General features: G+C 51.8%; 1 protein-coding gene across 2 annotated transcripts; it reads right to left on the reverse strand.

The window, feature by feature from the left end:
* Window positions 1–941: 941 nt before the first annotated feature.
* On the reverse strand, window positions 942–24,095 carry Trpm4 (transient receptor potential cation channel subfamily M member 4). 2 transcript variants are annotated; one of them, XM_070001002.1, is made up of 25 exons: window positions 24,022–24,095; window positions 23,644–23,711; window positions 18,999–19,173; window positions 18,548–18,728; window positions 18,294–18,457; window positions 17,805–17,988; window positions 16,698–16,759; window positions 16,366–16,557; window positions 16,116–16,215; window positions 15,082–15,194; window positions 14,042–14,386; window positions 13,646–13,780; window positions 12,426–12,555; window positions 12,196–12,341; window positions 11,072–11,184; window positions 10,408–10,485; window positions 9,444–9,857; window positions 8,156–8,288; window positions 7,571–7,745; window positions 7,284–7,461; window positions 2,911–3,104; window positions 2,572–2,704; window positions 2,241–2,313; window positions 2,043–2,148; window positions 942–1,262 (listed from the first exon to the last, which is right to left on the reverse strand). In XM_070001002.1, exons 1-25 carry the CDS (start codon window positions 24,043–24,045, stop codon window positions 1,258–1,260), a joined length of 3,621 nt encoding a protein of 1,206 aa, XP_069857103.1. In that variant the 5' UTR covers window positions 24,046–24,095; the 3' UTR covers window positions 942–1,257. The 2 variants fall into 2 exon arrangements, with proteins under 2 accessions (XP_069857103.1, XP_069857104.1); XM_070001003.1 differs by lacking the exon at window positions 12,196–12,341 and having other exon boundaries at window positions 12,379–12,555.
* Window positions 24,096–25,566: the final 1,471 nt, after the last annotated feature.

The raw sequence follows: 25,566 nt of genomic DNA on the forward strand, positions 1-25,566 counted from the left end.
CACTCCACAGCATTAGACATCTCTAGGTACAAAGCTCACCCAGATTTCTATCCAGGTACTCTTGGGCTCACATGCCTTTATGGAACCGACTTAATTTGCCCACGCCTCAGTTTCCTTAGATGGTTATCTGGAGGAGTCACGGATTTAGAAGCCACCTGTGAAACAGTTAACTCCAGACACACAGCCAGGACTCTGCCCACACTCACGAGCCCAGCTACAGCTCATTACCGAGATGATCACGCCGGTTGGTGAATGCTGAGTCGGCGTTTTCTAGGCAAGTCGGTTGTCACACTTACTTGGCGAGGTTTCAAAACAACTCTCGGCACCCGAAGAGGCAGATAGTTGGAATTCCTCCAATTTGGAGGAAAGCTGTTTTGGTTTTTGATTTGGGGATGTGTTGGTTGGTGGTGGCTTCCTCGCCATTTAACTAATAATTGCTGCTACTTCAGCCTTTTCATTACCAGTTTAGTTTGTTGGCGGTTATTTCGTTAAATTGCATGTATAATGATGCATGACGCAACCCTGTGCGTGCATGGCCTGCAATTTTCCACTAATTAGACTTGTTAAAGACACATAGGCATTTATCTACTCAAATTTGTATCATCTGCTCGCTTATTGCCAAAGCAGATGTACCCAACTCCCACCCAACCCTCTCCAGGAAAGAATTCACTTAGAAGCACCCAGTTATTTTTTCCACAAGGAAGTAGAAGCTCAGGGACAGTCTTGCTTCTGGAACCCAGAATCACCAAAGCAGTGCAGACAAGAGGCGCAGGTCTGAGTTAGGTAGGAACAGTGGGATGGAAGGACAGACACTCTGATATCTGAGAGCAAGAAATCCACCAAGGACCCCCCACCCCCCTAAACCAACCGGCCTAGCTCCAGCCCCCACGCACAAGGCCTAGAGACCCCAAGTCCCTAAGAATCAAGCATCCGGATCCGACTCAACTCAAAAATGGCTTTATTTCCCCAGTGTGGGGAATCTGTAACCCCCAGGGCCCTCCAGCCTCCCTCTGCTGTGGCAGGGACAACTGCGCAGGCTCTAGAGCTTCACCCCCCTCCATCCCCACCGCTTGCCTTCCACTGTGGGGCTGGTTCTGGGAGGAGCTGGGCTGGTTCTGGCTCCTATGAATGAACGCTTCCAGCAGCAGCCCGGGTATAATCCACCAGCACAGGCCTAGATGGAGACTACTGCAAGGAAACCAGCTAGGAGCAAGCCATCCCAGGCAAGGGGTACTCCTTGAAGTCTGCCAGCAGCACTCAGTCTGGGAGAGGAAAGAAAAAGAGAGAGCAGGTGGTTACAAGAAGGGGAGAGAAAAGTGGCAACACTTTTTTTTTTGTCGGTCGTGGGGCCTGAACTCTGGGCCTGGGCGCTGTCCCTCAGCTCTTCAGCTCAAGGCTAGTGCTCTACCACTTGAGCCACAGCACCACTTCCGGCTTTTTTTGGCTATGTGGCACTGAGGAATTGAACCCAGGGCCTCATGCATGCGAGGCAAGCACTCTACCACTGAGCCACCTTCCCAGCCCACAGGGAAGAGAAAAGTGAGACACAGCATAAGAGAAGGTGGGACACAAGGAGTAGAGAACCTGCCTCCAGCAAGCGGGAGGCTCTGAGTTCAAACCCTAGTACTGAAAAACAAACAAACAAGTAGCTGGGCACTGGTAGCTCATGCCTGTAATCCTAGCTACTCAGGAGGCTGAGATCTGAGGATGGTGGTTCAAAGACAAGCCTGGGCAGGAAAGTCCTTGAGACTCTTATTTCCAATGAACCACCCCCACACCAGAAGTGGCGCTGTGGCTCAAGTGGTAGAGCACTGGCATTGAGCACAAAGAGGCTCAGAGACAGCTGCTCCAGGCCCTGGGTTCAAGCCCCACAATCAACCAAAAAACAATTTTTTTAAAGCAAGCAAGCAGCAAAGTGCAAAATCCTACGGAAGGCCAAGGGTGACCCACGAGATCACTCCTCCCATGGAGGAGAGCCACAAAAGCCCTCATAGAAGCAGAGGAAGGGAGGCAGGAGAGGTACGGACGGCTCCTACACTGACCTCTGGGCCCAGGTGGAGAGGGGGGTGGCGGCCCCCCTGGAGGAAGCAAGGCAGAGCGGCTCAGGGCCTCAGCCACCCAATCCAGGACACGAGAGCAGTGTTGGACCTGGGGAAGCAGGAGGGAGGTCAAAGCAGAAGACGAGGCGCCCGCTGGCGCCATCCCCATTACAGTCCCTGTGCGGGGCCGCATATCCTTACCTCCAGCTCCAGCCCCTTCAGACGCCTTTCATACTCTCGGATCTGCCCCAGCTGTTTCAGCGCCATGTCCACCCTAACAAGGGAAGAAGCCTCAGGAAGTGGCCTGCTGGCTCCGCCCTGCCAGTAGCCCCGCCCACACGCCCCGCCTCCTTTTCCAATAGCCCTGCCCACACCAGAGGCCCCACCCTATGCACCGCCTCCTGCCTCACTGTCCTGCTGGCTCCAGAGGCCCCGCCCACATGCTCTGCCCACCCCACATCCAAGGCCCCGCCCCCACACGCTCCGCCTCCTAACTCCCTTGCCCCGCCCACACCCGAGGCCCCGCCCTCACTTCTGAGATGTGCGCTTCAGCCGCTCAGAGTCGCTGTCTCGCTTGTCTCTGGCCCGGGCCAGCAGGAAATTCTCTTTGTGCACTGACTCCCACGTCAGCAGCGTGCGCTCCGCTTCCTTAGACAAGAAGACACCTGATGGGCACAGTCAGAGGAGAGTCGGTGGGTCCTTGTTGCCCCTTCCCATGCCTAAGGCCCACCCCAAACCCCAGGCCTCACCCCATCGCCTAGGCTCCACCCATAGTCCTTCTTGCCATCATCCTCTTCTACCTTCATCCAACCGGCCCTTCCAGGCTCTTCCTTCTCCCCAAGCCCCGCCCCATGTCAGGCCAAGGTCTCACGGAAGTGTTCGAAGACTGGGGAGGCTGGTAGGGCCCGAGGGCGCCTGCGCAATCTCCTGATGAGGAGGCGCATGTGCGAGATGATGATGAAGGGCGGAGCCAGAGCAGGCCGAGAGTGAAATTCCCGGATAAGGCTGTAGCGCTGGGCCTTCCAGTAGAGGTCGCTATTTCCTTGGACTTTGCCAAAAGTGTAGCTACAGAGGCCAAAGGTCAAGGGTCACTGGAGATCAAGGCCCAGGGAAGCTATCAAGGTTACACGTCGTGTAATATTTATTCGAAGGTCAAGGCAGTAGGCAGATATCTGGATCAATAAAGTCAAGGGTTATTACAAGATGAGAGAAGAAAATAGGTTACTAGAGTCAAAGGTCAGATATGACAGGTCAGGTTGGAGATGTGTGTGGTGGCGTAGGGTAGAAGCCGGAAGCAGCTTTGGAACTGGGCTCGAGTCGGACAAAAATAAAATCAGAAAAGAAGTGGGAGCCACGCGCCAGTGGCTCACACCTATAATCCTAGCTGTTCATCTGACTGAGTTCTGAGGGCTGAGGTTCAAAGCCAGCGTAGGTAGAAAAGTTTGGGTGAATCTTATGAACCTCCAATTAACCAGCAAAAAGCCAGAAGTGGAATTGTGACTCAAGTAGTAGATCACCAGACTTGAATGAAAAAAGTGAAAGCACAAGGCCTTGAATTCAAGCGCCATTACTCAACACACACACACACACACCACACACACACACACACACAATCAGGAAAGAAAATACAAACATTGCCATTCACTTACAGAAATGAGAATATCAACAATTGTATGTCAACAAATTCAGTAACAGATAAAATGGACAAATTACTAGAAACACACAAAACACAAATTACCTAAAATGAACCAAGAAGAAAATGAAAATCACAGTAGTTATTATAACGAGACTGAATGACCAATCCAAAGCTTTCCAATGAAGAAAAAACAAAGACCAGGAGCCTTCACTGGTGAATCGTAAACTTTTTTTTTTTTTTGTCAGTTGTGGGGCCTGAACTCTGGGCCTGGGTGCTGTCTCTCAGCACCACTTCTGGCTTTTCTGCTTATGTGGTGCTGAGGAATTGAACCCAGGACCTCATGCATGCAAGGCAAGCACTCTACCACTGAGCCACTTCCCAGCCCTGAATTGTAAACTTTTAATGAGAATTAACACCAATCCTCATATTTTTCCAAAATTTAGAGACAAGAACAGATGGCCTACCTCATTCTATGAGACCACTATTATCATGATACTAAAACCAGATAAAGACACCACAAGAGGACAGGCTCTTTTAGTTCACACCTGTAATCCTAGTTACTTAGGAGGCTGAGATCTGAGGATCCTGGTTCAAACCTGGCCCATGCAAGAAAGTACATTGAGACTCTTATCTCCAATTAGCCACCAGAAATTTGAAGTGGAGCTGTGAGCTCAAAAGAGCACAGGGGCCGGGCGCTGGTGGCTCACGCCTGTAATCCTAGCTACTCAGGAGGCTGAGATCTGAGGATTGCGGTTCAAAGCCAGCCCGGGCAAGAGAGACCTTGAGACTCCTATCTCCAATAAACCACCAGAAAACCGGAAGTGGCGCTGTAGCTCAAGTGGTAGAGCGCTCGCTTTGAGCTGAAGAGCTGAGGGACAGCACCCAGGCCCAGAGTTCAAGCCCCACGACCGACAAAAAAAAAAAAAAAAAGAGCACAGGGACAGCACCCAAGCTCTGATCTCAAGCCCCACTGCTGACAAAACAAAAAAAGACATCACAAGAAATGTACAAATCAGTATTTGTTAAGGATGTACAGGTAAACATCCTCAAAAATAACAACAACCAAATCCAGCAGTATATTAAAGGGATCATTCATTATTACCAAATGGGAATTCACCCCAGGAAAGCAAGGATGGTTCAACCTATAAGTCCAGCCAATGGAAAACCTCGCTATATTAGAACACAGGAGAAAAAAATGTTCATCTCAATTGACACAGAAAAGGAATTTGAGAAAACTCAATAGAAACATGATAAATGGATACTTCTTAAGACCCACAGCTAACATTAACCTAATGAAAGCTTTTTTTTCCCCCATACCAGAAACAAGAAAAGTGTGTGTCTGTTTGGACCATTTCTGTCCAACGGTGTACTGAAGTTCTGGCTGAAACCATTAGGCAAAAACAAAAAGAAATAAAAAGACATCTAAGTTGAAAAAGAATAAATAAACAATATATCTCTGAAGCCAGGCACTGGTGGCTCACGCCTGTAATCCCAGCTACTCAAGAGGCTGAGATGTGAGGATTACGGTTCAAAGCCAGCCTGGCAGGAAAGTCTGTGAGACTCTTCCAATAAACCACCAGAAAACTGGAAGTGGCACTATGGCTCAAGTGGTAGAGCACTAGCCTTGAGCTGAAGAGCACAGGGACAGCACCCAAGCCCAGAGTTCAAGCCCCATGACCGATATATATATATATCAAGCTGACAGTCATGGCAGACATGAAGAAAGTTCAAGGCTAGTTCAGACATAAAAGTCTGTGAGAATTGCCAGACACTGGTGGCTTATGCCTGTAATCCTAGCTACTCAAGAAGCAGAGATCTAAGGATAGTGATTTAAAGCCAGCCCAGGCAGACAAATCCCAGAGACTTTCACCTCTAGTTAACAAGAAAAAAAAGAGGAAGTAGAGTTGTGACTGAAGTGGTAGGTGGAAGAACAAGCCAAGTGAGAGCTTGTGGCCCTGAGTTCAAGCCCCAGTACAAAAGGAAGGAAGCATGGAAGGGATGAAGGGAAGGAGAGAAGGAGAGACAAAAAGACAGACATGAAAGAGAAAGAGACAAAAAGAAAGGAAGAGCCGGGCCCTGGTGGCTCATGCCTGTAATCCTACTACTAAGGAGGCTGAGATCTGAGGATCACGGTTCAAAGCCAGCCTGGGCAGGAAAGTCCAGTGAAACTCTTATCTGCAATAAACCACCAGAAAACCGGAAGTGGCGCTGTGGCTCAAGTGGTAGAGCACTAGCCTTGAGCTGAAGAGCTGAGGGACAGCGCTCAAGCCCAGAGTTCAAGCCTCATGACTGACAACAAAAAAGAAAAAGAAAAAAGGAAGGAAGGAAAGAAGGAAGGAAGATGAAAGGCATGTTTAACATCAACTTATGGAGGACACACAAATCAAAAACCACAATGAGACACTACTATACAACTAGAATGACTATAATTTTTTTTAAAAAGAAAATTACAAGTGTTGAGAAGTATGTGGAGAAACAAGAAACCTTGCATGCTGCAGGGAGAATGTAGAATAAGGGTGATCATTTTACTACTGCTATGGAAAACAATTTGGGGTTTCTTCCAAGAGCTAAATATAGTATTACAATGTGACCCAGTCGTTCCACATTCAGGTATACACCCACAAGAAAGAGGCCAAAGCTGGGCACCAGTGGCTCATGCCTGTAATCCTAGCTACTCAGGAGGCTGAGATCTGAGGATCACGGTTCAAAGCCAGCCTGGGCAAGAAAAGTCCATGAAACTCTTATCTCTAATAAACCACCAGAAAACTGGAAGTGGCACTGTAGCTCAAGTGGTAGAGTGCTCGCTTTGAGCTGAAGAGCTGAGGGACAGTGCCCAGGCCCAGAGTTCAAGCCCTACAACCAAAAAAAGAAAAAAGAAAAAGAAAGAGGCCAAGTGTGGCAGCATACACCTGTAATCCTAGCATTCTGGAAGCTGATGCAGGACATTTGCAAATTTGAGGCTATACTGAAGAGTCTGTCACAGAAACAAAATAAGAAAAACAAAAGAATCTGTACAGACAGATAACAGATTCAAGGCTACTCAAGGCTGGGAAAAAAAAGAGGAGGTGTTAATGCCTCATTTCCTGTTCTGCAGATGAACATGTGGTCCCAGCCCATTGTGATGTAGTTAATGTTCCTGAATTGTATGTTTGCCAATGTTAACAATAGCCAGTTTTGTGTATTTGTATTGTATATATACTGGCCAGGTATTGTTGTCTCAGGCCAGTAATCCTGGCTAGCTACTAAGGAAGCTGAGATCTGAGGATTTAGGTTCAAAGCTAGGATGGGCAGACAGATCCTAGAGTCTTATCTCCAATTAACCAGCAAAAAGCTGGAAGTGGAGGTGTGGGTCAGGTGGTGGAGCACCAACCTTGAGGGAGAAAGCTATGGGATAGGACAGTGTGAGACCTGAGTTTAAGTCCCAGTACCAGTACAAAGAGATGGGGGAAAATGGTTCTAGGCTCAATGAGAGCCTCCGAATACAAAGGTCCAGACCAGGCTGGGCTGGGCATAGAGGCAAGCAGCCTTAGACTGGAATCAGAAGAGCAGATTGATTGGCTGGGGTGAAGGATCTGAATGGGGTCAAGGGTCAGCGGGTGAGGCCTCACCTGAACATGGCGATGAGCAAGTTGAGCAGCAGGATGTTGGCCACGAGCAGGAAGATGATGAGCAGTAGCACCACCAGCCAGTTGGCGTACAGGGACACGCAGGAGCCTGCGTGCGTGCCCGGCGGGCGTGCCCACGCCCCGTGCTCCGAGGAGCAGTTGATGTGCTCCATGAACGCCACTGTGGGGAGGGGGGGGCACAGAGAGACAGGAAGGCAGTGATCAGGAGGAGGGGGAGTGAGGATGGGAGCCTCAGAGGGCGCATGCCAGGTCCCGTCACCCCTTCCTACCATCCATGTCCTCCTGGGGGATCTGCCCGAAGATCTGAAGGTAGGGCCGGTAGAAGACCCGGCGCAGGATATTCGGGAGATCACGGTCCCGGGGTCTCAAGAGCCCCTCTGTGGCCACCCCGTAGGCAACCAGCCACACTCCGAGGAAGAAGAGGAAGAAGAACACGTCCTTCATCTGAGGACACAGGAGGAAGAGGCTGAGTCCGCTTCCCTCCCCTTCCCACGCCTTCTTTTCCTATGGCCCCACCTTCCGTACCTGGCCACGCCCTCCCTGAGACCTCATCCTCTCACATCTAGCCACTCCCTCCCTTGGCCCCGCCTTTCACGGCTGACCACACCCTCTCACTCTCTGACCACGCCCTCACTTGGGGGCGGGGCGCCTTTCATGGCTGGCCACACCCTCTCTAGCCAAGCCCTCACTTGGCCCCGCCCGTTGCGACTGGCCACGCCTTCCCCACCTTGGCCTCACCGGCAGCAGCACACCCTTTTCTCCTTGAGCCCTTCCTTTCCCTCCCCAGCCCCACCCTTTTCCTCAGGTCCCACCCCTTTCCTCAGGTCCGACCCCTTCCGGGGTGCACTCCTCACCATCTTGCTCACGATGACGATCTTGGGTCCCAGCTGCTTGTTGACAGTGAAGATGTGCAGCAGCCGCAGCGTGAAGACCATGAAGTCCAGGCAGAGCACAGTGCGGCCCAGGTCGTACAGGCCCGGAGTCAACCTGATGGGGGGGAGGGAGGAACCACCAGGGATCACAGGATGCCAGCAAAAACTCAGCCCCCCAACACCCCACTAATAATGGCGCAGAGGCAGCACAGAAAAAAGTTGGGCAAACCCTTTCAAGTTGGAGATGCTTTCCAAGGGCTGGGGTGGTGGCTTGGTGTTAGGGCACTGGCCCAGCAAGCATAAGACTCTGGGTTCTATTCCTTCCCCACCCCACCCCCTTTTTCAAAGGAAAAAACAAACCAACAATGGAATGGAGGTGCTGGGTGCTGCCAGCTCACCCTGGTAATTCTAGCCAGTTGGGTGGATGGTTCATTGTTCAAAGCCAGCCAGAGCAGAAAAGTTTACAAGCCCCTTTCTCAATCTGGACCTGGTGGCTGGCGCATGCCTGTCATCCTAGCTATCATGAAGATTCCTAAAATAGGTGGCTCACACCCAAGCACGTGCCTGGGGAAGGAAGCCAGACATTATTTAAAAAGAAAAAGAAAAAAAAAAAAGCATAGAAAGGACTAGAGGGTTGCTCAGCAAGCTCAGGGTCTTGAGTTCAAACCCAAGTAATAGTAAAAAAAAAAAAAAAAAATACCTAAGGGCCGATTCATGCATTCCATTCTGGGGGTTTTGATTTTGGTTTGTATTTTAATGTTTTCCCTCCTTATCACTAGAGAAATGCTGGACTTGATCAAATGTTTCTACAGAACATATGCCTGGCTTTGGCCCTTTCATTCTCCAAGGACGCTTTATACACAATCCAACAGGGTTGAACAGAGACATTAGTCTTCTGCAGAACTGCCTGGCTGGAATGAATTATTCATGCCAGGTTACTATGTATCGCCTGAACCTAGCAGACAGGAAGCCTGTCCTCAGCGCTGGAGGACATCACAGGCTTTTGCATTTTTGTTTTGTTTGAAACTGAGTCTCAAGTAGTAGAGCAATCCCAGGACAGGAAACAACATGGGGGGAGGGGGAGGAAAACAGGGAATAAAGGAAAGAATGATAGGCCAGCCCTGAAGAGAGAGAGATGAGGCCAGCAGGGCCCCAAAGTTGGGTCCTGGGCAAGCAAGAGGGCCAATTGTACATGACATGCTACCAATGGCAGAGGATGCAGCGCTGTGACCCCGGGGCAGGATGGGAAGCCAAGATCACCCAAGCTCACCTGCAGCCCACACCCAGCAGGAAGCAGGTGAGCGCCAGCAGATCGCATTGGTTCCAGGCATCAGAGAGGTAGAGATGCAGGCGGTGGCGCAGGGGGGCGGGGCCGGGTCCAGAGCCCCCGCTGGCCAGGCTGCCCCAGCCGCCCCCCAGGCCCTGGCGCAGCTCCTCGCAGAGCAGCGTGAAGGCCCAGAAGTAGAGCAGCAGCTCCAGCAGCCCTGGCGCCCCAGGCTGGAAGTCGATAAGGAGGACGCGGGCAAACAGCAGCAGGAACAGCAGGTAGCTGACCACATTGCCCAGGAAGGCCGTCACTGGCGCCCCCCAGAAGTAGGACCAGCGACACAGACACCCACGGCGGGGGCAGCAGCCTGGCTGATGGGGCCTCCTGCGGGGTACCTTCTCAAGGAGGTTTGGAGGCCTGGGGAGAAGAGAAAGAGGAGGCCACAGCTGGATCTCTTGTATGGCCCCCACCCCCACAACCCATATACCTACACTGCCTGGGACCCTCCTGACTCAGCCACATATGACAATGCCACCTTCTTCTTCCTTGTTTTGAGACAGAGTCTCACTGTGGAACCTACACGGACTTCGACTAGGGATTCTCCAGTCTCAGCCTCCTGAGCATCTGGGATTATAAACATGTACCACCATGCCCAGCTCTCACTTCTTGTCTTTTTGTTTTGTACTGGCCCTGGGGCTTGAACTCTGGGCCTGGGCACTGTCCCTCAGCTCTTCACTCAAGGAGAGCACTCTGCCACTTGAGCTACAGCCACTCACAACTTTCCTGCCTGGGCTGGCTTTGAACTGCCATCCTCAGATCTCAGCTTCCTGAGTAGCTAGGATGACAGGTATGAACCACCGGTGCCCAGCAGCCCTTTCTTCTTAAGTCCTTGCTCCTTGTCCCTGAGAGAACCTGTGACTGCTTAGCCCCCTCCACCCCACCACACATAGTGCCAGGCCTTACTCACCCAACAGGCCCTTCCCCATTAACGCCCCTATCCATGTCAAAGTCAGGGTCCTTCTGTGGGAGCTCTTCTTCTGATTTCCTGTCATAAAAGGAATCACAAAGTGAGAAAACTCTCCAGAAAAGACTCCAGAATCACCTGTCACCTTAGAGACAATGCAAAGAGACAGAAAGGTAGCCCCCTAAAGTCACCCCAAAGAGATCCTCTTCACCAAAGCCAGGGCCTGAAAAGCAGAGAAAACTGCCCAAAGGGACATGGCAAAAAACATCCCCAAGTTCTCTTCCCAGAACTTTCCCTCCAGGGGATGGAAGAGACACACTGGATAGACCAAGTAAGAAATGTGCACAGCCAGGCACCATAGCTCACACCTGCTATCCTAGATACTCAGGAGGCTGAGATCTGAGGACCCCAGGTCAAAGCCAACCTGGATAGGAAAGTCCATGAGACTCTTATCTCCAATGAACCACCAGAAAACCAGAAATGGTGCTGTGGCTCAAGAGGTAGAATGCTGGCCTTGAGCTGAAGAGCTCAAGGACAGCGCCCAGGCCCAGAGTTCAAGCTACACAACTCACCAAAAAAAAAAAAAAAAACATGTACACAAGTGAATTGGAAGGCATGATGCGCCCCCCCCTCTCCCCAGCCCCTCCTCCAGCCTCAGAGGACTGACCTGAAGGTGATGAGGTTGGTGTAAATGAGTGGGGGACAAAAGAAGGTGAGAACCAGGGCCCAGATAGGTGTTGTGCTGTCCATCTCCCCCCACCACTTCTGTGTCAGCAGAGACTGTGGGAAGATCACAGGATCAGGAGCCGAAATCTCCCCACAACCCTCCCACAAACCCTCCATCAACTGCTACACCACTGGAGAACACCAAGCAAGTGCTCAATAGGGGACCCATAAACTGGAAAAGAGCTGGGGACAGTAGCCAAAGACAACTTGCCCCAGACTGGCTAGTGGAATTAAGCAGCCAATGTCTGTACACACAATATGGCAGATACTGAGTCAAGTACCTAATACACATCAGCTCACTTAAGCCTGGCCACACCCCCAAAAGGAGTAATTCTATTTTCTTTCCTTTTTACAAACAAGGCAGAATTTAAAGAAACAGCCCAAAGAAACAGAACCCATGAGTGCTAGAGCTGGAATCTCTGTGTTTTACTACCCTTCAAAGCCAGGGGCTCTAGGAACTAATTTGAAATACCAGCCAAATGTCCAAATAGCTTTGGACTGGACTTTCAGTTGGGGTACACAACACTTCCTATTGAGTGGGCAGAACGCCCCGTGTAGAGGATGAGAAATTCTGGATACCTTTCAAATTTTAATGAAAGATGCTGAGAAAGTTTTCAGAATGTCCAGTTGTAGAATGAAGGAGAGAGTAAACAGGGCTTCCTATAGGAAGGGTGAGACCTAACCCAAAGTCTGTCTGTGTCCAAGACACAAAGTAATTAATTGTCCAGTGAGGTCATTTTTAATTGTGAGAAGTTTAACAAAGGACTTCTTAAAGGAAATGGAAAGAACTTCCTGTGGATAAGGCAGAACTTCTTTGGGATGAATGGGATTGCCAATGGAGGGCAGAGGGACTTCCTGTGGAAGAGGTAGGTCTTCCTTTAAAATGAAAAGACTATTACTGGGAGTGGGCAGGACTTCCTGTGTAAGAGGTGGGACTTCCTTCCTGGAATGGAATTTTTTTTTTTTGATGGGGGCTTCACTGTGGGAAGACTGGCCTTGTGTGACAGCAGAGGATAGAGAAGCTGGACTTTATTTGGGGGTAGGAGAGACTGATCTGATGCTCACCTGTACCCCATCCTGGGCAAAGAAAGCACGGGCATCAGCCTGCATGGCAAGCTGGAGGCAGGTGGCATCCCCCCAGAGGGGGCAGCGTCGGAGGAGCAGCCAGGCCGCCCGTCTCTCGCTGTTGTGGTAGCACTCACTAAAGAGGTCTGGGGATAGAAGTTGTGGTAAGACTCAGAAATGCACCTGCCCTGTCCACCGCAGCCCCTTCCCGGGCACCCTGGCCTGCACACCAGCGCTCATGCCCTCGAACTTGGTTGCCAGGTCTTTCCTCCGTGCTTCCTCCTCAGCCTCTGGTTCCAGGCGGGCCATCACTCGGAGCAGCAGACAGGCCCCAAGAGCTGAGGCCACAGAGTTGGAGCCCTGGAGAGAGAGAATGGGGGAATGGGTAGGGTCAGAGTTGGAGTTGAGGTTTATGGAAAGGGTGTGTGCCTGAAAGGCTGTGATGGAAGTGACAGAGTCAGACGTCATATAATAATGGGTCATCTCAGCCAAAGTAGTACGTAACCATTCACCTATACAAATACTGTCATCCGGCACAGGCCTGTCAATCCTAGATACTCAGGAGGCTGAGATCTGAGGATCAGGGTTTGAAATGAGCCAGGGCAGGAAAGTCCATGAGACTCTCATCTCCAATTCATCACCAGAAGTGGAGTTGTGGCTCAACTGGGAGAGCACCAGCCTTGGGTAAAAAAGCCCAGGAATAGCACCCAAGCCCTGAGTTCAAGCCCCTCCCCCCCACTCAAATAAACAAATACTACATGATACCACTTAGTTGGGGTCCCTATAGGAATCACTCACCAAGGTAGACCATAGAAGGTTGGTGACTGGGAGGTACAAGAAGTGGGGAGTTATTTTTCAGGGACAGAGTGTTTGGTTTGGGAATACGAAACATTGGGAAAATAGGTAATAGTGATGGGTACAATGACAAAGATGCTGCTCAACCAGAGACATTAAAAACTTAGGCTGGGGGCTGGGAATGTGGCTTGGTGACAGAGTGCTTGCCTAGCATGCATGAAGCCTTGGGTTCGATTCCTCAATACCACATACATAGAAAAAGGCCAGAAGTGATGCTGTGGCTCAAGTGGTAGAGCTCTAGCCTTGAGCAAAGAGAGGCTCAGGGACAGAGCCCAGGCCCTGAGTTCAAGCCCCAGGACCAGCAAAAAAAAGTTAGGATGTAGGCATGGCTCAATGGTAGAGAACCTGCCTAGAAAACATGAGGTCATGGGTTCAATTCCACCACCACCCCCAGCCCTGCTTTAAAAAAAAAAAAGTTATGGGAAACACCATATAATAGAAGAAAAAAAAAAAAGACAAAGTTACACGCAGGAAGTAAAGATAGAGGCAGGTCGAGTGAGGTCAGAGGTCAGGGCTTTGTTCAGAGACTTTGGTGTCCAGTGGAAATAAAGACCAGAGACAGGGAAGGCAGGATCCGATGGGAGTGAGCGCTCACCTTCTCCCAGAAATACATGGCCATCTGGGCTCTGTTCAGCAGCACAGCCCAAAGGAACAGATCACTCCAGGGAGCTTGCACAAAATCCGCCTCCAGAGAGGGCTGTGTGGTGTTCCGGTCTGAGAGCAGACACGCCTATGAGCAAGAAGGGCATGGTAAGCAAGGACGCACCCAGGAGCCACAGGTGCTCTCTTCAGCCGCGCCCCCTCGGCCTGGCCAAACCCATTCGGTGTGAAGTCCCACCCCTAGGCCTGGCCACACCCCTCCCCATATGGCCACGCCCCCTGTACCCTGGCCACATCCTCCCAGATGTAGCCCCTCCCCTGTGTGACCACGCCCCTTCCTAGGCCACGCCCCTCCGCAGCGTAGCTCACCGCCAACCCTCTCTGCACTTACACTTTCCCTGCGACCTTGGTCGGGGTGGGGGTCCTGGGTGTCCCTGGAGGGGTATCTCGGTGCACACGTCTCCCCGAGAAGTGTCCTCAGCACTTGGCCCACGTTAGGAAGCCGAAGCTCCTCTACCCCATCTTTTATGGGTGGGGCTTTGGTACCCACGCCATGGGACGCCTGGTCCAGGAGACTGCGGATGAGTGAGCTGGGGGGCACCGCGCTGTACAGCTGGGCCAGGCGTAGCGGGGTCAGGAAGTGGCCCAGGCTGAGGCCATGGGAGATGAGCAAACGAACGAACTCGGGCCTGTCGTTCAGCAGGGCATCCATGAGAGAGGCCTCCAGGTGGAAGGACTGTGGGGTGAGGGGAGGGAATGGCAGGGAAGAGATGAGCAGAGGGGCACAAGGCCAGGTGAACTCAAAGGGCAAGGGAAGGGATAAGAGGATGGAAGGAAAGAGGGAGAGAGGAAAGGAGGGACAGATACAGTGGATGAGTGGATGGGTGGATGGATGGATGGATGGGTAGGTGGATGATAGAGGAATAGATAGGTGAGTAGAAGGAAGGAGGAAGGAAGGAGTGCAGGAAGAGGTGGAGGTTGGGACAAGAGGATGGGTTGATGGAGGGATGGGATAGAGGGGACAAGTTGAGGACGTAGAAAAATCCCAAGACCGGGCACCAGTGGCTCATGCCTGTAATCCTAGCTACTCAGGAGGCTGAGATCTGAGGATCACAGTTCAAAGGCAGCCCTGGCAGGAAAGTCCATAAGAGTCTTGTCACCAATAAACCACGCTATGGCTCAAGTGGTAGAGCACTTGTCTTGAGCTGAAGAGCTCAGGGACAGCACCCAGGTCCAGAGTTCAAGCCCCACAACCAACAAAAGGAAAGAAAGAAAGAAAAATCCTGAGATGGATGCACAGCCAAGGGAAGGCTGGACAGGTAGGTCATCAAGTGAGAAAGGTCTAAGTGTCCCAGAAATCAGGAAGGATGGAGACTGCGCCCCCTTTGCCAAGATCCCTAATTCCCAGGATATGACCCCTCACCCCCTCACCCGCCACTGGATGTCCCCCCGGAAGAGTTCACTCTGGGCAATATCCACACGGTTCCAGGCCACAGCCAAGCGCAGCTCATCCAGGTAAGCTGAGGCCTCAGAGCTCCTGCAAGCTGAGATGAGAGGGAGCAAAGAAGCAAGAGGTCACAGGCCGGAGGGAGGGAAGGAGGGATCATCATCCTCAATGGTATGTCAGACTTCAGCACTCTGTGTGCAGAGGTGGGACTGATCTAATATCATGGAGTCTATAGCCTGTCCAGCATGACCTCTGAGGTTGATGCCTAGCAAACAGAGTGCTGGTGGCTCACACCTGTAATCCCAGCTACTCAGGAGGCTGAGATCTGAGGATTGCAGTTCAGTCCTATGGCTCAAAGTCTTAGTGAGCAGGAAAATCTGTGAGGCTTTTATTTTCCAATTAAGCACCAAAGAGCCAAAAGTAGAGCTGTGACTCAAAAGGTAGAGCACCAGTCCTGAGTGAAAAAACTAAGGGACAGTGCCCAGGCCCTGAGTTCAAGTCCCAGTAACAACACACACACACACACACACACAAGATAGATGGATAAAAGAATAAGCAAGTAAAATTTCCATGAGGACTAGGGGTATGGTTCAAGTGGTAGAACATTTCTTTGTAGAGGTTAGGCCCTAAGTTCTACACCCATTACCACAAAAAGAAAAGAAAAAGGGCTGGGAAGGTGGCTCAGTGATAGAATGCTTGCCTTGCATGCATGAAGCCCTGGGTTCAATTCCTCAGCACCACAAAAGCAGAAAAAGCCAGAAGTGGTGCTGTAGCTCAAGTGGTAGAGTGCTAGCCTTGAGCTGAAGAGTGGAAGGACAGCGCCCAGGCCCAGAGTTCAGCCCCCACGACCGACAAAAATAAAAATAAAGAACAGGGAATAAAAATCAAACCCTAGTATCACCACAAAAGCGGGGAGGCATGAGCCTTAGGTGAAAGAAGAGAAAGAAAATGGATAAAAGACCCAGGCATCCAAGGGTAAGCAGAGAGAGAGAGAAAGAGAATGAATCGGGGGTCTTACCTTTTACAAGGGCCCTCAACACAATGGTCTCAAACTCCTCAGCACCATCCTCAGATGAATAGACGGTCAGCAACTCCTTCCGGGTCATGATCCGTTCCACCTGCAGAGCTTGGACATCTACATCTGCAGCCCAGCTCCTCCAGGGCCCCGCCCACAGACCTGCAGGAGGCCCCTGCCCTCCAGGACTAGGGAGTCCTGGGCCCTGTCATCTCCCATCTCAGGATCCACACATGGGTCCCCAATGTCATACCTGAGCCTGCAGGACCTCAGGGTCCCCTTTGGGGAAGAAACGCCTAAACCGATCCCGGGCTTCTCCTCTCCTGGCTCCCCCACTTCCGGGGGCCAGGGTGTCTTCTAGGATCTCCGCCAAGCAGTCTGCAGCACCCCCAGAGCCTGCCACCAAAAGGCAGGGGAGCTGAGCCTGGGTGGCATCCTCTATCCGCTATAGGACAGAAGGGAGATCAGGTGAGGGGAGCCAGGACATTCAGCCTCCAGTCCATGCTCTGCTAGAACCCAGAACCCAAAAGACTTGGTCCCCTGCTCCCCTCCTGCCCATAGATACAGGCATTCAGGTCCTTGTACCTTCAGCATCTTCTCATCACCATCGATCAGGAGGAGGAGGACGGGGATGTCAATTCCAGTCCCTGGGAGAAAAGAATAGAGAAATTGGTGGAAGAGAACTACATCTCCCAGAAGTCCCTGGGGCAAAGGTTGGCTTTTTCCTGACCCTGTCTCTGGGCTTTGTGGGAATTGTCTTTTCCTTGTACGCTTTGGCCTGAGGCCAGATGTTGAAGCAGAAATACTCAGCTTCCTAAGGGAAGAGAGACCTTGGGACTCCACTCCACTCCTGGGCCTCTAATGACTCAAGTGTTTTCTCGCCAGAGTCAATCTTATAATTGATTAACCACTCAGCAGCCAAAGTCAATGAAAGTTCAAGTAGAAACTGAAAGAAATGCAAATAGAAAGGACTATGCAAAAACAATGAAGGTATTTACCCAAGTCCTATAATAAAGTCCAAGTGGCTGTGCACTAACTCAATCCTCATTTTTTGGGGGGGTCAGGTTGTAGGGCCTGAACTCTGGGCCTGGGTGCTGTGCCTCAGCTCTTCAGCTCAAGGCTAGTGCTCTACCACTTGAGCCATAGTGCCACTTCCGGCTTTTTTTGTGTGTGTGCTTATGTGGTACTGAGGAATCGAACCCAGGGCCCCATGTATGCAAGGCAAGCTCTCTACCACTGAGCCACCTTCTCAGGCCCATCAATCCTCATTAAAATAAGAAAGTAGACCACAACAGTCACTCTGGAGACTTTGAGCTAATGCACTAAGGCAAGAAAAACAAATCATTGGAATTAGAATGGTGTTTTGTTTCCCCCCCCCCCCCCCTCTCTCTCTCTCTCTCTCTCTCTCTCTCTCTCTCTCTCTCGTGTGCTATCATTTGAGCCATAGCTCCATTCTGACATTTTGGTGGTTCATTGGAGATCAGCGTCTCATAGACTTCACAGCCTGGGCTGGCTTCGAACCATGCTCCTTAGCTCTCAGCCTCCTGAGTAGCTGGGATGACAGGCCTAAGCCACCAGTATTCAGCCAGTGTAAAGATGATTTGGAACACAGATAATGATAGGAAACGATATTGGGATGAGAAAGTTCCTAAATTTTGAGCAGGCTGCGGGGTGGGGGGGTACCCTACTCACCCCCCACGCCCGTCTTCTGCTGTGCCACGTAGGACTCGAAGCGCAGGCGGAAGCGGTTCTCACCGCCCAGCCGCCCGTGGGTGCCATCGTCCACCAGGAAGAAGGCCGCATAGTTGTAGTCCAGTGGGAACTCGACCCCATCCTCAGGGTCACCGTGCCATCGGTACCGCGCCGGGAATGAGCCCTGCAGACACACAGTGGGACCGGAGAATCATTCCAGGGAGACAGCACCAGAAGCTGGGGCCAGGCCACAGCCTCCTCCCTCAGACCCTGGGGTCCAAACTCCAGTCCTCCTCCTTCAGACCTAAAGGTCCAGACCCCAGCCTCCTCCCTCAGACCCAGGGGTCCAGGCCCCAGCCTCCACCCTCAGACCCAGGGGTCCAGGCCCCAGCCTCCTCTCTAAGGCCCAGGGTTCCAGGCCTCAGTCTCCTCCCTGCATATGAAAGATCCAGACACCAGTCCCCTCTCCTCTCTGACCCAGGGCCTCACCTTGGGGTTGATGAGGGTCTCTCTGTTCCTGACCACGCCCCACGGGGCCACACCCATGGCCACCACCTTGCTGCCCCCAGTGTTGGCCGTCTGGTGGTCCCGCACAGCCACACCTACATGCCGGCCGATGCCCGTGTGCAGCCCCCCAGTGACTATCCAGGCCCCTACGTAACAGAGAGGGGAGGTAGAGGCAGAGGGAAGGATATGGAGAGGCCCGTGGGGGGGGGTGTGATGCAGGGCCCACGCATGGTCACCTGTGCTCTGGGCGGCCCGTACCAGCCCGCGCCGCAGCAGGTCTTGCAGCCAGGTCTGGAGGACGGGGCCCCCCGAGCCCCCCAGCACTGACACCACCAGGTTCGGGGCACGGAAACCCCATGTGCGCGTGACCAGACTATAGACTGTCGCTGGATCTGTGCGGTCGGAGAGCCGGAGGAACTGTGAACACAGGAGAGGGGACACGGGGATGGCTTGGGGGCCCAGGCACAGTAGGAGACAGAGACAGGGCCTGGGGGTGGGGGGTGGACAGAGACCCAGAGACAGAAGTACAGAGTCGGGGTTACCGAGGGGGGGGTAGACAGAGACCCAGTGACAAAGACTGAGGTGGACGAATAGGGAGACTCCTCCAGCTGTGGCTGGAACCCCGCTCCAGGTGCCCCTCAATGCCCCCCCCAGCTGGCCCTGGCCCTGACCCCCAGGTCCCCTCACATTGCTGGCCCTGCGGCCCGAGCCCAAGAAGTCCAGGTCCCCATAGGCGTCCGTGGGCTTCTCGGTGGTGTGCACGTCCCTGTCCCACGTGGTCACTACAGCTGCCCCAAAGGCATCCTCCACAGCCACCGCTGGGTGGGCGCTCCGAGGCCGGCCGCACTGGCACAGGCTCCCTCTGGGGGAGGCGAGGGGAGCAGCATGAACCCCGAGGTGTCCCCCAAACCCTTCACATACTGTGGAAATACATCTCCACTCCAAGTCTATGCCATGTGCCTAGGGGCAGAGCTGGTGATCACCCTGACACTAAGGGGGAAACTGAGGCAGGAACAGCAGCCATTCCCCCCTCCCACCAGAAGTCACTAGTAAGTCTGGGTCCCAAGGTTCCCCCTGCCCTGCTCCTTGGCTGGCACAGATGCCAGCAACTAAAAAGCAAAGATGTTCACCATGGAGAGGAAAACTGAAAAAAATGGAAAAAGGAAAAAAAAAAAAAAAGAAAGAAAAAGGAAGACAAAATTTTAGGTGAAAAAATCCAGAGCGCATGCGCTCACTCTCGGGAGGGGGGCGGGGCTAAGGCCATTGTGTGACTTTAGCCAAGTGGCTGAACTTGTCTGAGTCTCAGTGTCCTCCTCAAAGGGACTTTAGCCTGCTCCTTACAAACCAGGAGGAGCAGAGGAAATAACACAGCGTTTCCTGACTTGAGATTTGCACGCTGGTATTGGTGGGAGCCAGGCTGCGTGAAGTTCACACAAAGCTTTAAATAACCTTGAAAAAAAAAACAACACACACAAGTGAGAAAGTCATTCCTTTTTTCAGCACGCAGGGGGCTCGGCGGCAGGGCCCTGTCTTTCAACTTAAGCTTTTTCCTTGTTCTTTCTGGGCCTCGGGCCCAGCATACTGAGCTGGCAGGGCTCAGTAAAAACCTTGATTTGGCTTTCCTGGTATCTAGCATCTTTGGTTTGTTTCTTTCCCTTTGGAGACACATAGAAGAGTATTTGCACTTATGGTCACCATAGGCCCCAAGAAAATAAAATAATTTTTTTTTCCCTCCCTGAATAAAGGCCCCAAAATACTCCTTGTAGCCAACTGTGATTTGCACCTGACTTTCTCAGAGTGAGGAGTAGAGATTGAAAGGAGAAGGATTCCATGGATCAAAATTTCTTTGTTCTCAAATTCCAGAGAGAATTCAGATAGCCTAGGCGATCTGTCTTTATGTAAAGTGAGAGTTGATTCAAGGAACAGTTTTATAAAAATGGTAATCCAGCTGGCATGAGGAACTAGTCAACGCTGGGGGAGATATGATAAGAAGGACCAACTAGGCTGGGCACCAGTGACTTATGTAACCTCCTATGTAACCCTAGCGACATGGGAGGCTGAGATTGGGAGGATCCTGGCTCAAGAATCCTGGTCACAGAAGTCCTCAACCATTCCAATGGAGGGAAGCTAGATGTGGTGGCATGTACTTGCCATCCAAACAACTATTCGAAATTTAAAATAGGCAGATTGCTGTCCAGGCACATACCCGGGGAAGGAAGGAAAACTCTACCTTAAAAATAATCAGTGCAGTTGGGCACCAGTGGCTCTCGCTTATAATCCTAGCTACTCAGGAGGCTGAGATCTGAGGACTGCAATTCAAAGCCAGCTCGGGCAGGAAAGTCCGTGAGACTCATTTCCAATGAACCTCCAGAAAACTAGAAGTGGTGCTATGGCTCAAGTGGTAGAGCCTAGCCTTGAGCCTTGAACTGAAGGACAGCTCAGGCCCAGAGTTCAAGCCCCATGACTGACAAAAATAAAATAATAATAATAATCAGTGCAAACCAAATGCCAGGAGCTCATGCCTATAATCTAACTACTCAGGAGGCTGAGCTCTGAGGAGCAAGGTTAAAAGCCAGCTCAAGTCATATAGTTTACAAAATTTGTTTCCAGTTAACCAGAAAAAAAAAAAAAAGCTAGATTGGGGCTGGGAAGGTGGCTCAGTGGAAGAATGCTTGCCTTGCATGCATGAGGCCGTGGGTTCGATTCTTCAGCACCACATAAGCAAAAGAAAAAAAAGCTGGCAGTGACGCTATGGCTCAAGTGGTAGAGTGCTATCCTTAAGCTGAAGAGCTGAGGGACAGCACCCAGGCCAAGTTCAGGTCCCATGACCAACCAAAAAAAAAAGCTGGACTGGAGCCATGGCACAAGTGGTAGAGTGCCTGCCTACCAAGTGCAAGACCCTGAGTTCGAACCCTAGGCCATGGGGGATGGGGGAAACAAACCTGATTCTGTACACAGGATGTGCCTTTAGGCTTCAGTTTATGCCCCTTATCCTTTTACCCATCTTAATGGTATTGGACCCCCTTTTTCCCTGTAGCTACCTGCCATGGAACTCTTCCCACCAAAACTTCTGTATGGAATGTTCCAGAACCTGTGCTATCTCATGCAGCTACCTCTAGCCATGTGGAGCCCATTATACTCACAGGACTCCTTATATTCTAGTGAAGTAAAATGAAATCAAAGCAAATACTCAGTTCCTCGGTCACCTGGCCACATTCGTAAGGTGGCCCTTGGCTGCCACATTGGATTCAGAACAGGACATTTCCACCACCAAAGAAAGTTCCAAGAAAAGCTTGAGTTGATGTCCTGTCTGTTCCCTCTCTGCCAGGGTGGCAGTGGGTGGCCTCTGTTCAGGTGTCAGCTGACTGCAACATTAGGCTGGCTAGGGATAAAAGGCTGTGTGGTCTGGAATCTTCGCTAGCCAGGTGTGTCTTGGCTCTGGGCCTTCCCTGGCTGTCCTGTCTCTATCTCCACCTTTTTTCCTCCCTTTCTTCTCTCCCCAAAGATAGGATCACCCATCCCCCCTTCATAGTTCTCAGATAGCATACTGAAGGGACAAAGGGAGCAACAGTAGACTAGCATGAGGTAGGAAAGAAGCGGAGGGGCAGAGGTGTGGTTAAGCCCAAGCAGGGATTTGTGGATCTGTTTTTGTGCTGAGGATAAAATCCAGGGCCTCACTCTCTCAAGCTAAGATCACCCTAGGCTAAAGGAAGGGTGAGCTTCCATACCAAAAAAAAAGGAGCTGGGTATCAGTGGCTCATGCCTATAATCATAGCTACTCAGGAGGCTGAGATCTGAATATCAAAGCCCAAAGCCAACCTGTGAAGACAATCTGGAGCTGAAAATGTCTTACCACCAATTAACTAGCAAAAAGATGGAAGTGAAGCTGTGGCTCAAGGGATAGAATGTCACTTGTGAGAAAAAGCTAAACAAGGCCTGCATTGGAGCCCTCAGTCCTGGCACACACACAGAAAAGTCTTGAAACCTTTCACTGACAGTCCTCAAATTTGAGATCCTTCTAGCTCTACCTCCCAAGTGGCTGTAGCTGAGATTATAGGCATGTACCACCACACCCAGCTTAACTTCCTTAACCCTTCCCATCAGTAAAATGTTTCTAGCCCAATAAATGTGTGTGTGTGTGTGTGTGTGTGTGTGTGTGTGTGTATGATTTGCAAAATGTAAATGCACCAAGGTAATAACTTTTTTTGGGGGGGGTCCGGTAGTGGGGCCTGAACTCTGGGCCTGGGCACTGTCCCTCAGCTTTTCAGCTCAAGGCTAGTGCTCTACCACCTGAGCCACAGTGCCACTTTTATGGCCTTTTCTGCTTATGTGGTGCTGAGGAATTAAACCGAGGGCTTCAGGCATGCAAGGCAAGCGCTCTACGACTGAGCTACCTTCCCAGCCCAACATGGATGCTTTCTATGCCCCCAAAGACTGTCTTCAGAATAACTAGAAAGCTAGAAAAGGTCCAGGAGACTGTGGAAAGCAGGAGACTCCTGAAACACATCAAAGAATTCTCTAGAACTTTCTACCCCAGGACACCCAACACAACACTGGTTCTGTGTGGTGATTGTTGCTGGGGTAATTGCATAACTTTCTTAGGCTAATTAGGTGCTGAGTTCTGCTCCAGAAATACCACAGCAGTAACTAGTTTGCTTTTCAGGTTATCCCCAGGATATGTGTGTATATACTATGACCAGGTGACAAAGGAAGCCCAGGTGGGTGAAGTGACTGGCCCAAAGCCACAGAACACTGTCTGAAAAAGAATTATCAAAGCAAAAAGGACCCAAAGAATTATGCTGAACACACCTCCTCCCTTAGGACGGTTGAGGAGAGGAAAGATTTTTGGTGACAATGAATGAACAAATGAATAACCAAAAGACACAGAGACAGAGACACATAGAAGACACATAAGGAAGGAAGGAAACAGAACTGAACCCTGGAGCCTTTACAAACCCGACCCTGAGCGGGGGAAATGGGTGTTCACACAGACCCCCAAGACTCCCCACAGAACACCAGCCAGGACCACCCTTTAGAATGGGGGCGTGGCCTGGACGCCGTGAGCAGGATACAGGGAGTGGTTTCTTTGGTGGGCGTGGTCTAGTGGGCGCGGCTTGCGTGTGGCACGGCCCCTGCAGTGGGCGGGCATTGGGGCGGGGCCTCTGCAGCGGGGTGTGGCAGGCAAGCCTGTGGGGCGGGGCTTGGGTGTGGGCGTGGCCTTCCTAGTGGGGCCTTCTTAGTGGGGTAGCGCTTGCTGCCGGGCGTGGCCTTCTGCGGTGGGCGGGGCTAGAGGGCAGGGCATCTAGGGATGGATCAGGGGCGAACTCCTCACCCGGGATCTTCGAGGTCAACGATGAATGTCGTGCATATCTTCTTTCTGAAAATCTTAGGGATCCAGCTCTGGGGACCGGAACAAGCGGGGGGGGGGGTTGGGAGAGGGAGGGTGCAGAAGACAGTTCAGACCTATGGGACACGAGACAGCAGCCCCACGCCCTCCCCTGGACCCCAGCGTCCGAGATCCCGGCGCCCGCCTCGCACAGGCTGGGACGTCTGGATCCCCAGGACTGTCCTTCTTCATCTCCGGGAGTCCGGGGTCCCCCACCCGCCTCCTCCATCTGACTCCGGAGCCTGAGCCTCCTCTCTGCGTACCAGAAGTGGGACCCCAGCTTCCCTCTCCCTCTCACCCCGGGCGGGCGCGCGGGCGTGTTACCTGCTCCTTGTCCGCACCCACCATGCTGCCGCAGCCCGGCAGCCCGCCGGCCTCTCTGCGTCCCCTCCCCACTCCTCCACACCCGCCTGGCCAAACCGGATCCGCCACTTCCCAGCCCCGCCTGGGGCGGGAGTCCAGAAGACACGTCAGCGGGAGGCGGGGAAGGCCGGCCCTCCTCGATAAAGGGACAGACTGACAGACAGGCCTGGGCCTGCGACCCCAGGGCTCAGAAGCTGGAGTTTTGGGGACCAGACACTGGGAGGAAGGGAGACTCAGGAGACCAGGCTGAGAGGGGAACGGAGGGGCATCAGACACTCAGTAGGGGTCCCAGATATGAAGGAGGGGACACACTGACCCAAGACAAAAGGGGAGGGGCTGAGAAAGTGGCTCAGTGGTAGAATGCTTGCCTTGCATGCTTAAGGCCCTGGGTTCGATTCCTCAGCACCACGTAAGCAGAAAAAGCCAGAAGGAGCACTGTGGCTCAAGTGGTAGAGCGCTAGCCTAGAGCGAAGAGCTGAGGAACAGTGCCCAATACGATGAGAAAGAAAGAGAAAGACAGAGAGAGAGGGAGAGAGAGAGAGAGAGAGAGAGAGAGAGAGAGAGAGAAAGAGAGAGAGAGAGAGAGGTTGAAGTGCAGGGGGCCAGGGTATAGATATCCAGAAAGAGGGGTACAGAGACCCAAAGAACAAGGGAAAGAGACTAAGGGTGTAAGAGACAGATTGACAGATTAGATTGAGAGATGGGGGGGCAGACACTTTAAAAATGGAGGGAACAGGGCTGGGAATATGGCTTAGTGATAGACTGCTTACCTAGCATGCATGAAGCCCTGGGTTTGATTCTTCAGTACCACATAAACAGAAAAGCTTGAAGTGGCACTGTGGCTCAAGTGGTAGAATGCTAACCATGAGCAAAAGCTCAGGGACAGTACCCAGGCACTGAGTTCAAGCCCCAGGACTGACATAAATAAATAAATATTGGAAGGAACAGAGTTGATGAAGAAGGGTCATTGACAGAGAGGGATACTGAGTCTTGGGTTGGGGCAGAGATCAGAGCATAAAAGACAGAGGTCAGGATGAGAGGGGGTCAGAATCCCATAAAGGAGTAAGTACCTGGTGGTTCACATTTGGCTCTTGCCTATAATCCCAGCTACAGGGGTGGGGGTGGAGGATGGGGTGGAGGGAAGTTGAGATCAGAGGATCATGGTTCGAAGCCAGTCTGGGCAGGAATTAATTCCTTTTCGTTTCTTTTCTTTTCTTTTTTTTTTTTTTTTCTTTTTTTGTCAGTCATGGAGCCTGGGCGCTGTCCCTCAGCTCTTCATCTCAAGGACAGCACTTTTCCACTTGAACCACAGTGCCACTTCCGGTTTTCTGATGGTTAAGTGGGGATAAGAGTCTCATGGACTTTGCTGCCTGGGCTGGCTTTGAACTGCGATCCTCAGATCTCAGCCTCCTGAGTAGCTAGGAATACAGGCATGCGCCACAAGCCCTCAGCTTTCCAACTAATTCTTATCTTCAATTAATCACCAAAAAGCTGGAAGTGGAGCTG

The sequence above is a fragment of the Dipodomys merriami genome, unplaced genomic scaffold (genome assembly GCF_024711535.1).
Source record: "Dipodomys merriami isolate MVZ:Mamm:240054 unplaced genomic scaffold, mDipMer1.0.p SCAF_57, whole genome shotgun sequence".
Taxonomy (NCBI): Eukaryota; Metazoa; Chordata; class Mammalia; order Rodentia; family Heteromyidae; genus Dipodomys; species Dipodomys merriami.